The 12,464-nt window shown below is 44.5% G+C and overlaps 1 protein-coding gene across 1 annotated transcript; it reads right to left on the minus strand.

Annotated features, from left to right (window-relative positions):
- Nucleotides 1-1,325: 1,325 nt before the first annotated feature.
- Nucleotides 1,326-11,793, minus strand: LOC148042589 (tumor necrosis factor receptor superfamily member 4-like). The gene is made up of 7 exons (XM_087702108.1): nucleotides 10,580-11,793; nucleotides 8,707-8,829; nucleotides 7,361-7,468; nucleotides 5,209-5,275; nucleotides 4,502-4,677; nucleotides 3,587-3,724; nucleotides 1,326-2,432 (listed from the first exon to the last, which is right to left on the minus strand). Exons 1-7 carry the CDS (start codon nucleotides 10,704-10,706, stop codon nucleotides 2,359-2,361), a joined length of 813 nt encoding a protein of 270 aa, XP_087558234.1. The 5' UTR covers nucleotides 10,707-11,793; the 3' UTR covers nucleotides 1,326-2,358.
- Nucleotides 11,794-12,464: the final 671 nt, after the last annotated feature.

Genomic DNA, 12,464 nt, shown 5'->3' on the forward strand with positions numbered 1-12,464 from the left:
TTTTCTTTCTTTGCCTTTTGCTAAGTTGAAGAAATTTAGGTTGAAGAAGTCAGAACTCAAAAGCTGGGGAAGAAAGCCACCATTTTTTCATATCTGTAGATTCCTTCCTTCGTTCCTTCCTTCCTTCCCTTTCATTTTCTTTCTGTCTGCTTTCATTTCTTTCTATTCCCCTCTCTCTACTTCCTTCATGCCTCCCTCCTTCCCTCTCTCCATCTTTCTTCTATCTATCTATCTATCTATCTATCTATCTATCTATCTATCTATCTATCTATCTATCTATCTATCTATCTACCTACCTACCTACCTACCTACCTACCTACCTACCTACCTACCTACCTATCTATGTCTTTCTGTCTTTCTTTCTCTTTTTGTTTCTTCCTTCTTCCGACCTTTCTTTTTCTTTCTGTCTTTCTTTGTTTCTTCCCTTCCTCCTCCCTTTCTTCCCTCTTTCTTTCTTTCTTTCTTTCTTTCTTTTCTTTCTTTCTTTTTCTTTTTTTATCCTCTGAAGTTAGATTTAAGCCAGTCAAAAATTTGACGTCTTTTTTTACCCAAGTTACCTTATGGAACTCCCAGTCACTAGATCGGTTTTAAAAATGGCTAAATTCCCGGAGGGCTTCCGGTTTAGAACCTTTGTGCCTCTTTGAGTGTTTAAGATTGCTGATCTCTGCTCTATAGCAATGTTTCTCAACCTTGGCAACTTTAAAATGTGTGGATTTCAACTCCCAGAATTCCCCAGCCAGCGGAGGGCCGTAAGAGCTAAAGCTAAACAAACCAGAGGCTTTATAGATTCTGCTTTGCTAAAGGAAGTGATGGGTTTTCAGAAGTTTGAAACCAATGGCTTCTCTGTCCTTAGAATTTGGGGAAGCCAATTTCTTGAACCACAGGGGTTGGACTAGATGACCTCTGAGGTCATTTCCAAACTCTAAGGTTGCTTGGAGCATTTCTAGAAGCAAATGATCGAGGATAAGGAAAAGAACATTGTCTTCAGCTGAAGTGACACATATCCTTGGGCAAACCAAAAGAAACACAGATAATTCTACTTAGTTTATATCCTGCATTTATTATTTTTTACAAATAATTTCAGGTCGTTGAAGAGATCCAATTTTCCCCACAACAACAGCCCTGTGGGGTGGGGAGAGGGAGGGAGGGAGGGAGGGAGGGAGAGGGAGAGGGAGAGAGAGAGAGAGAGAGAGAGAGAGAGAGAGAGAGAGAGAGAGAGAGAGAGAGAGAGAGAGAGAGAGAGAGAGAGAGAGAGAGCTATTTCCTTACAAAAAGTTACAAAGCTTTTTAAGAAGACACTAAGCATCCATTAGTCAAGAATGGATTACTGGACTACTCAGATTCCCTTATTGGGAGTAAAGTTAACGCTTCCTTCAAGGAGCAGCGAGAAAAGTTGAACGGTGTTCAACTTTTTTAAAAAACAAATAATACAACACTGCAATACAACTTTAATTCTGTTGCATTCCGCAATGTCAACTGGAAAATAACTGTGGCTTGCTCTTATTTGCAGCCCGAATTACTTTGTTTCCCCCAAAATAAGACCTCCCCAGATGATAAGCCCAATCGGGCTTTTGAGCACATGCGCTAAAATTAGCCCTCCCCGAAAATATTGCAACACAGCAGCAGCCATAAGGTGACCACGCTCGCCACCTCCTGCACCTCAAAAATGATAAGGCCTCCCCAAAAATAAGGCCAAGCGCTTATTTCGGGGGTCAAAAGAAAATAAGACCCTGTCACCTCAAAATATAATCACCTCAAAATATAACCCACCTCAAAAATAATAAGACCTCCCCGAAAATAAGGCCAAGCACTTATTTCGGGAGTCAAAAGAAAATAAGACCCTGTCTTATTTTTGGGGAAACACGGTATTAGAAGCTGAACAACAAATATTAATAATAATTGTTATTATTAAATTATTGTCACAATTATACTAATAATTATATTAATATCAGCCGGGCCTTGTTATAATTCTTAGGTTTCTGGTTATAATACCTCACATTTCCTAAGAAATCAAGCTTTGCGATGGTTCTTCCTGTTATCCAAAGATGAATAAAAACAGAAGAATAAAACGATGCGCAAGCACATTTTCACATTCTTTTTTTAAAACAAAGAAGGCTGTGAAAAAAATATATGCAAATTCCGGCAGGTTTTTTTTTCTTCAAAAGGAACCACAAGAAGGGGAAAAAACCTGAAAACGCACGAGGGAAGAAAAACAGGGAAAAAAAGAGAGAGGCTGATTCATTGAGAATAAAAAGGAACTGGTTGATAAACAAACTCAGATAAACTCCGAGCTATTTCTTATTCAAAAGTCAAAATTCTGGGTTGTTTTTTTTAATTGTTGTTGTTCCTTTTTGCAGGTCAGGCATGTACAAAATCGGATTTCCCGTCAGCTTCTTGTTCTTGGATTGGCATTCGATAATCGTTCTCATCGTCTGAAGGAAGAAGAGGGGGAAAAAGTTACATTTCAAAGGAGGTAAACTCAAAAGGTAGTGTGGAAATTGCAGTTTAAGCATAATCTTTAGTGACGCATTTCTTAGCTTGAAACGAAGCTACAGACAGCTCTTGGCTTAACGATCGCTGATTTAGCAACCACGAGAAGTTACAAGAGCCCTGAAAAGAGTGACTTACGACCAGTTCTCGCACCTATAGCAATAGCAATCGCACTTAAGACTTATATACCGCTTCACAGTGCTTTTACAGCCCTCTCTAAGCGGTTTAAAGAATCAGCCTCTTGCCCCCAACAATCTGGGAACTTGTTTTACCAACCTGGGAAGGATGGAAGGCTGAGTCAACCTTGAGACGGTCAGGATCAAACTCCTGGCAGTGGACAGAGTTAGCTTACAATATTGCATTTTAACCACTGGGAGGGAGGGAGGGAAGGAAGGAAGGAAGGAAGGAAGGAAGGAAGGAAGGAAGGAAGGAAGGAAGGAAGGAAGGAAGGAAGGAAGGAAGGAAGGAGGGCACTTTGACATATACCACTTCACTGTGCTTTACAGCCCTCTCTAAGCAGTTTACAGAGTCAGCCTCTTGTCCCCCAACAATCTGGGTCCTCATTTTACCCACCTCAGAAGGACGGAAGGCTGAGTCAACCTTGAGCCTGGTGAGATTCGAACTGCCAAACTGCAGGCAGCCGGCAGGCAGCAGAAGTAGCCTGCAATACTGCACTCTAACCACTGCGCCACCGTGGCTCTTATGTACCTTATGTTTCTTGATAAATGTATTTTATTTTTCTTTATGTACACTGAGAGCATCTGCACCAAAGACAAATTCCTTGTGTGTCCAATCACACTTGGCCAATAATGAATTCTGTTCTGTTCTATTCTGTCTATTCTACATTCTCTTCTCTTCTCTTCTCTTTTGTCCTGTCCTGTCCTGTCCTGTTCTGTCTATCCTACATTTTATCCTCTTCTCTCCTATCCTCTCCTATCCCTTCCTATCCTCTCCTATTCTGTCTATCCTACATTCTATTCTATTCTATTCTAGATAGGATGTAATTCATAGGCTTATATTCAGTCCCATTCTGCTGGAAAGGACTCCCTCAAAATCACATTTTAAACTGGCTTTTCGGAGGTAGCCCCAAACTCACCCTTGCAGGGGACAGCATACATTCTAGTGCACAAAATGTCCAGCTTCTTTTTCTTCATCCTGCGATAAAAGAACAGGAAGACCAAGATTCCAGCTATGGTCAGCAGGAGGACAAAGGTGATCAGAATCCACAGAAATCCTTAAAAAAAAAATATCAGAAGAGGAAATTCCAATGAAATTTTCATTCCTGTTGCTTCCTTCAATTTCTTTGCAAGCTAGAAAGGCGGGACAAGAAGCAACGGAGGGAAACTCATCAAGGAGAGAAATTTTCCCGCCAGGGAGAAAAAAATTAACCAGTGGAACAGCTTGCCACCAGAAGCTGTGGGTGCTCCAACAGTGGAAGTTTTTAAGAAGAGACTGGGCAACCATTTGTCTAGAATGATACAAGGTCTCCTACTTGAGCAAGGGGTTGGACTAGATGATCTCCAAGGTCCCTTTCAACTCCATGTTCTAGCATAGGGGTCAGCAACCTTAAACACTAAGAGCCCCAAAGGTCCTAACCGGAAGTCCAGTTCCCCCACCATAGTGTCTCCTCCTAGCGTGGCATCCATATTTCCTCTGCTGACCGGAAGTCTGGTTCCCCTACCATAGAGTCTCCTCCTAGCGCGGCCTCCTTTTTCCTCTACCTGTCCTAACCGAAAGCCCTATCAATTATGGAGCTGACTGGAAAACCACCCCCTTACCATAGAGTCCTGACGCGCCCTGCTCTCCCCCAGCTAACCGGAAGCTCCTCTCAAAATTGTGGTGCCGACTGGCAACAGAGAGAGGGATGAAAGAGCCACATGCAGCTCCAGAGCCGTGGGTTGCTGGCCCCTGTTCTAGAAAGCGCCCACTTCTGCTGTTTCCCCCCTGCAGACTTTCTAAATTTTAAGGATTAAGCTCCCTTGCTCCTTCCCACACGTTACGGGTAATTTACCTGGATTTGTAGGCACAACAACTGGAGATGAACTGGTGAAGATGGTGCTCTCCTTTGGAAAGGTAGAAGGCTGCGTCATGGTGCGCTGTGTGGCAATCTTGCTGGACGGCATGTCACAAATTGTATCCATGTCCTGCTTCCCGGGTCGTAGGATTCTCCCGCCGTTGACTGTGCAACTACGAAATAGAAACATAACAATAATTTGCAGCCAGATTTCACGACAAAGGATGGAGCGCCATTACAGAACAAGAAACATATATCTAGGAGCGAAACTGTTCCAGGGTGGATAGATTTTAAACCAGTGTTTCTCAGCCTCAACTGTCAAAACCTGTGGACTTCAACTCCCAGAATTCCCCAGCCAGCAACAGGTCTTACAGTCGTCGAGATTGAAAAAAAATCACAGGTTGAAATCTCTTCCTTTACACTTCTCGCTTTCCTAGGGCTAAGATTTCGTTCACCTCCAAGGTGTGCATTTAACTCCCGTTGACCCTGCTTTCTTAGTTGTTCTTGTCTTCTGGCAGCTCTGCGCATGCGCACACTGGGAACAGGCTCCAGCTGTTCCTCTGCCTCGCTGCTGTCTATCTCCCTCCCTGCCTCCGACGCAGAGCCCTCGTCTGAGCTTTCCTCAGCCCCCAGGACTGGCCCATGTCCCTCCCCAGCCTCCTCACTGTTTGACTCTGTTGCCGACAGGCCACAACAATACCTACTTGGTCCAAGGACGACATTTCTCGTTCCCTCCGAGGGAAAAATACCCACTGGGACAGCGTTTGCATCCTGCAAAACAACACAGAGGACAAACTGGTAAAGCTTTGAACTAAATTTGCTGATTGGCTAGGAGACCCTGTGGCTATTTTGTTGGGGTGTGTGTGTGTGTGTTTGTGTGTGTGTGTTTGATTTATATCCTAGCTTTCCTACGCACCACCAAGAATCCCTTCTAATTGGGCCAGGATATCCATCGAGGTGGCGCAGTGGTTAAATGCAGCACTGCAGGCTACTTCAGCTGACTGCTAGTTCGGCAGTTCAGCGGTTCAAATCTCACCGGCTCAGGGTTGACTCAGCCTTCCATCCTTCCGAGGTGGGTAAAATGAGGACCCGGATTGTTGTTGGGGGCAATATGCTGACTCTGTGAATCGCTTAGAGAGGGCTGAAAGCCCTATGAAGCGGTATATAAGTCTAACTGCTATTGCTATTGCTATGTAATTGAACAGAGGCACATAGGGCTGGAAGAGGCCTCGGAGGTCTTTTAGTCCAACCCCCTGCTCAAGCCAGTAGGCCTGTTAACATTCCACTCAAAAGGTTGTGGGTCTCAAAACGGGTGAGGGTCTGGCGCAGAGTCTCAATCACAGGGCTGGTGCCTCGGACTGGATCGACAAAAGCCAGGTGCAAATCCTCCATCGAGAAGAGGAAGCGTCCTTCTTTGCTGGCTGCATCCCAAGTGGGCTTGCCGGTGTGGAAGAGGCCTTTCTCCCGCAGGGTGATCTGAGACCTCCTGTGCAGCAGGTGGCGCAGGTGCCCTGTGCTGAACGCCGGCGTGAGGAACACCGGTCTATCGGTGGAAACCGATAGAGCACCCACAGCCCTCTCCCATTGATTGCGGGCAGCCCCCAATTTATGACCACGTGACCCCCCCTCTGGGGGATGCCGCAGTGATCATAGGCGTGAAAAACGGCGACCGCTCACTTTTTTCCAGTGCTGTCGTAACTTTGACCCCTAAACGGTCCCTTGTAAGTCAAGGATGAGCCGTAATTGTTCTCACGGTCACAACATTCCTCCTTAGTTCTGGGTGGGATCTCTAAGCTTGCATCCAGAAGGTCTTGTCCTGCTCTCTCTGCACATCATCAAGATGAAGGGCGAGAGGAGGAATTCTGGGAGTTGAAGTCCACAAGTCTTAAAGCTGTCAGGTTTGAACACCCCTGGGGTTGTTTTTTTCCTAAAGGGTTAGGGGTGCAAGGGTCTTGTAACTTGACAGCTTTAAGACTTGCGTGCTTCAAATGCCAGAGTTCCTGAGCCAACATGACCGGAGGAGGAATTCTGGGAGTTGAAGTCCACAAGTCTTAAAGCTGTCAAGTTTGAACACCCCTGGGAGTTTTTTTTTCTAAAGGGTTAGGGGTGCCAGGGTCTTGTAACTTGACAGCTTTAAGACTTGCGTGCTTCAAATGCCAGAGGTTCTGAGCCAACATTTTGGTTGCTAAGCAAGAGCGTTGTTACAGTGAGTGAGTTTCACCACATTTTACAAGATGGCCAAGCCCACCCAGTCACATGGCTGCCAAGCCACTCCCACTTGGTCACATGGCGGGCAAGCCACTCCCACCTGGTCACATGACCAGCAAGCCACTCTCACAAAGCAGGCCACACCTACAGAAGAGGTTCTAAAAAAAATTGAAACCCACTACTGCTTCCATCCTAAAATGAGGACCCGGATTGTTGGTGGCAAGAGGCTGATTCTGTAAACCTGCTTAGAGAGGGCTGTAAAGCATTGTGAAGTGGTATGTAAGTCTAAGTGTCCTTTCTTCCTTCCTCCTTTCCTTTCCTTTCTTCCCTCTTTCCCACCCAGTGGTTAGAATGCAGTATTGCAGGCTAACTCTGCCTACTGCCAGGAGTTCGATCCTGACCATCTCAAGATTGACTCAGCCTTCCATCCTTCCAAGGTGGGTAAAATGAGAATCCAAATGGTTGGGGGGGCAATAAGCTGACTCTGTAAATTTGCTATTTGGGACAAATTTGAGAACAAAAAAAAAAAAAAAACCCTTTTCCAAGAAGAAGCAGCACCCTGCGGAATGGTTTGACTTATCCCACTAGGTTTGATTTCAGATCATGGTCCCATCTCTCCATTTCCTGAAATCCGTCCTTGGCCCTTACTTTTCTCCTCTCCGCTCTCTCTGCTCTCTTCCGGAGCGTGGCCGGGAAGACAGGCACAGACGGTGTTCGAAGTCCTCTGGCACGATCTTATCTCCCGGAGGCCTCGGTCTACGAGAAATAATTTTTTTTACTCCGGACTGCAAAGAGTGAAATTTTGGACGATTTGTGGCACATGCCATTTCTAGCGGGGCTTTGTGGAAACCAACGGGGAAAAACTGAGTGTGGTTTTGGTACCTCAGCAACCAACATTATATCTATATCTATCTCATCTCTCTCTCTCCTTCCTATATCTACCTACCTACCTACCTACCTATCTATAATCTATCTATCTATCTATCTATCTATCTATCTATCTATCTATCTATCTATCTATCTATCTAATCTATCTATCCTATCTATCTATCTATCTATCTATCTATCTATCTATCTATCCTATTTATCTATGTAATCTATCTATCTATCTATCTATCTATCTATCTATCTATCTATCTATCTAATCTATTTATCTAATCTATCTATCTAATCTATCTATCCTATCTATCTATCTATCCTATTTATCTATGTAATCTATCTATCATCTATCTATCTATCTATCTATCTATCTATCTATCTATCTATCTATCCTATTTATCTATCTATGTAATCTATCTATCTATCCTATTTATCTATGTAATCTATCTATCTATCTATCTATCTATCTATCTATCCTATTTATCTAATCTATCTATCTAATCTATCTATCCTATCTATCTATCTATCCTATTTATCTATGTAATCTATCTATCTATCTATCTATCTATCTATCTATCTATCTAATCTATTTATCTAATCTATCTATCTAATCTATCTATCTATCTATCTAATCTATTTATCTAATCTATCTATCTAATCTATCTATCCTATCTATCTATCTATCCTATTTATCTATGTAATCTATCTATCATCTATCTATCTATCTATCTATCTATCTATCTATCTATCTATCTATCTATCCTATTTATCTATGTAATCTATCTATCCTATTTATGTAATCTATCTATCTATCTATCTATCTATCTATCTATCTATCTATCTATCCTATTTATCTATGTAATCTATCTATCTATCTATCTATCTATCTATCTATCTATCTATCTATCTATCTATCTATCTATCTATCTATCTATCCTATTTATCTATGTAATCTACCTATCTATCTTAGATTTATAACACCGGAAAAAGACATTCAAAATCAACTAGGCAGAAGCCGCCGTTGTGAAACCACAAAGCAACACTTTTCCTGCGAAGGAAGCTAGGAAGGAGGATGCAGTGGTCTTTTTTTTTTTTTTTTGCCAACGAGGCTTTACCGGCGTGACATTCTGTGCAAGGTTTACACCGTGAGTAGGTATAGGCGTCGTTGTAGTAATTCTCATCGCATGATTCACAATCGGTCGAGGATATGTCCGTGCAGCGTTTCACCAGCTGTTCTCCTAAAAGGCAAGAAGAGGTTGGCAGAGAGCGCCTCACTTTCTGTGAACCCCCCTCCCCAAACAACAGGCCCTCGTCCAGGGAGCTCAGTTTCCTTCTCCGTGTCATCTTCCAAACAACCCTGTGAGGTAGGTTGAGGAGCGGCCATCCATCTTCTTTTCAGGAGGGATTAGAACTCGGGGCAGTCTTCAGCTAGCTGGACATTTCGAACAACAGGGAAGGTATTTGGCCACGCTTCCTGCTGAAGACCTGTCAGCTATCATGGTCAAGGAGGATGGGAATTGTAATCCGCCTCTCTCTGTGTGTGTATCCCTTTCTCTCTCTCTCCCTCCCTCTCTCTATCTCTCTCCCTCTCTGTGTGTGTGTCCCTCTGTTTCTGTCTCTCTCTGTCTTTCTTTGTGTCTCTGTCTCTCTCTTTGTTTCTCTCTGGGTCTGTCTCTCTCTCTGTGTGTGTCTCTCTCTCTGGGTCTCTGTCTCTCTGTGTGTCCCTCTGTTTCTGTCTCTGTTTTCTTTGTGTCTCTGTCTCTGTGGGTCTCTGTCTCTCTCTGGGTTTCTCTGTGTCTTTCTCTCTGTGTGTATCTGTTTCTCTCTTTGGGTTTCTGTCTCTGTGTGTGTCTCTCTCTGTCTCTGTGTGTGTGTGTGTGTCTCTCTGGGTTTCTCTCTCTCTCTCTGTTTCTGTCTGTCTATCTGTCTTTCTCTCTCTGTCTTTGTTTCTGTGTGTCTGTCTCTCTTTCTGTCTCTCCCCATGTCTGTCTCTCTCCTCTCCCTGTTTCTGTCTGTCTCTCTCTCTTTGTCTCTGTCTGTCTCGTCTCTCTCTGTGTCTGCCTGTCTCTGTCTGTGTGTCTCTCTCTTTCTGCGTCTGTCTCTGTCTCTCTGCTCTGTCTGTCTCTCTCTGCGTCTGTCTCTCTGTCTGTTTGTCTCTCTCTTGTGTCTGTCTCTCTCTCTGTCTGTGTCTGTCTCTCTCTCTCTCTTTCTCTCTCACACACACACACTGCCAAACTCAAAATGAGACTCAGCATATTCATAAGGACAGAAGAGTGAAAGTTCGCTTGAAAAGAAAATGGAGAAATTCAGCCTCTCCCTGATTTTGTGGAGTCTCAAACAAGGGGGTTTGATCTGCCTGGAGTTTCTCCCCCCCCCAGTGAGGTATGTACCCCTTCACTGAACCTTTCAGAAGTGATCAACCTTGCATTCAAAGCACCCCAACCCAATTATTAAATGAAGAGACCACATCTAATTAATTTGGGACCCTTCCCCACACTGCAATCAGAGTGTCTTCGGATTGGAGACCACCAGGAATTTCTAACGCGCTATGATAGACTGGGAGGGCTGAGAAACATCCAGGACAACCCCAGTCTGGGTCGCAAAACCCAAATACAGCAGTCAGCATTAATTTTATTGAAATAAAATTAATTTTATTAAAATTAATTAATAAAAAAGTGATAGGAAATCAAGGACACCTCCAGCAAAAACAGAATTCATGGAGTCACTTACCAGACAGAATAAGACAAGGCCCCTCCATTCAAGCCGGAAAAAACAGAATTTTTCAGAAAAATCAGAATTTTTCTTCCCTTTGCAAACAATTGAAAACGATTTGGGATGGCGCAGCCCCCGAATGCGAAGGATTGAAAAAAACCAACACCCCAGATATCTCCTTAAGTGACAATCCGGGAAGCCATAAATGTAGAAACAGTGGATGAAGACAAGATCTGTGTTCGAACCCCTCGCTCCAACATCTTCAGTGTCACTTACCTGGAGGACAATATTTGCAGCATTTCTTAGCTGAGAAGGGATATTCGTTGTGCGAACACGTCAGCCCCCAAACCAGGGAGGACCAGAGAGAGGCAGCCAGGGAAATCAACCCCAAACTCCGCTTCATGTCCAGTGCCACGGACTCTCAAGACGACGCTGCTTGTGCTCGAAGGAGGGGAAAAAACCCACAGCCCTGTGTGAGCTCCACAAGGCAGGATACACTCTCTTACTTTTGCGAACGTCTGGTAAATTTCAGATCTGAGATTTCTTTGAATATCTCGTGCTTTACCAGTTTTGCGTCATTCGGCACCTCCCTTAATGTGGAGCTTGCCAGCACTGCAATATTGCAGCCTCCTCCTGCTGACTGCCAGCTGCCGACAGTTCGATTCTCACCGGCTCAAGGCTGACTCAGCCTTACGTCTTTCCGAGGTCAGTAAAATGAGGATTGTTGGTAGGCTGACTCTGTGAACCGCTTAGAGGGGGTGTACAAGCACCGTGAAGCGGTATATAAGTCTATAGTGCTCTTGCTATCTTCCTTCCTTCCTTCCTTTCTCCCTCCCTTCCCAGTGATTAGAATGCAGGATTGCAGGCTAGCTCTGCTGACTGCCAGGAGTTCGATCCTGACTGGCTGAAGGTCAACTCAGCCTTCCATCCTTCCGAGGTCGGTAAAACGAGGACCCAGATTGTTGGGGGCAAGAGGCTGACTCTGTAAACCGCTTAGAGAGGGCTGTAAAAGCACTATGAAGCAGTATATAAGTCTAAGTGCTATTGCGATGCTTGGCAAGTGGGCCCAGGATCTTTTGCGAACTAAACATACTCTTGACAATCGTGTCAATCTTTTTAAACAAGCACGAAAGGAGTTTTTGAAAACCAAGAGGAAAAGGGAGAGGGGCAGGGATACAATAGCAACACAATAAGTTTTTGGGCAGCAGCCTGTGCAATTTTCGCTTGCATTCACAACGGGATGGAATCAAGATCACATGACGTTGTAGTAGCGCTTTAAAAAAACCTTAGTAAGACCACATCTGGAATACTGCATCCCGTTCTGGTCGCCACAATATAAAAAAAGACGTTGAGATCTCTGGAAAGGGAAGAGCAGAGAAAAGCAGCCAGGATGTTCAGGAGACTCGAACTGGGTATGTCTAGTTTAATTAAACAAAGGATATGATAGCAGTCTTCTAGTTCAGTGTTTCTCAACCTTGGCCACTTGAAGATGTCTGGACTTCAGAGTTGAAGTCCAGACATCTTCAAGTAGCCAAGGTTGAGAAACACTGTTCTAGTTTGCCTGGCCGAAGTATCCCAAATGGCCACCGGAGGGCACTGTTTTCATACCCTAGGATAGATGGTCTTTTTACTCCCTGCCATGCTGAAACACCCCAAATGGCCACTGGAGGGCACTGTTTTTATGTCCTGTGCTACAGAGAGTTTTAGTCCCTGCTTGGCTGAAATATCCCAAATGGCCACCGGAGGGCACTTTTTCAAACCCTAGGATAGATGGTTTTTTTACTCCCTGCCATGCTGAAACACCACAAATGGCCACCGGATGGCACTGTTTTCCTGCCTTGTGCTACAGATGGTTTTAGTCCTTGCCTGGCTGAAATATCCCAAATGGCCACCGGAGGGCACTTTTTTCATGCCTTGTGCTACGGACAGGTGTCAAACTCGATTGTGTCACGTGACACATCGCGATGTGGTTTTTTTTGCCTTTGCAAAGCCGGGGTGGGCGGGGCTTACACATGACGCCTTCGGTCCACGGGCTGGTCAGTTTGACACACACACCCTCCCCTGCGTATAGATAGCCTTTATTACCTCTTGGAGGCTGCAGTATCCAAGATCGCCAGGAGATGGCAGGTTTTTCCCGAGATTCGCTCCTGCTTGCTCTACA

This window comes from Thamnophis sirtalis, unplaced genomic scaffold, assembly GCF_051295495.1.
Source record: "Thamnophis sirtalis isolate CommonGarterSnake01/CBP01778 unplaced genomic scaffold, rThaSir2_p1.2 scaffold_15, whole genome shotgun sequence".
NCBI classification, from domain to species: Eukaryota; Metazoa; Chordata; class Lepidosauria; order Squamata; family Natricidae; genus Thamnophis; species Thamnophis sirtalis.

Bases quoted from the DNA above. Each gene is read 5' to 3' on its own strand.
- LOC148042589 (XM_087702108.1), bottom strand. From the start codon at position 10,706: ATGAAGCGGAGTTTGGGGTTGATTTCCCTGGCTGCCTCTCTCTGGTCC. The intron at 3,725-4,501 runs GTAAATTACCCG...TTTTTTTTTAAG, and splicing joins TGTTGTGCCTACAAATCCAG to GATTTCTGTGGATTCTGATC. The intron at 2,433-3,586 runs GTGAGTTTGGGG...TTCTTCCTTCAG, and splicing joins GTATGCTGTCCCCTGCAAGG to ACGATGAGAACGATTATCGA.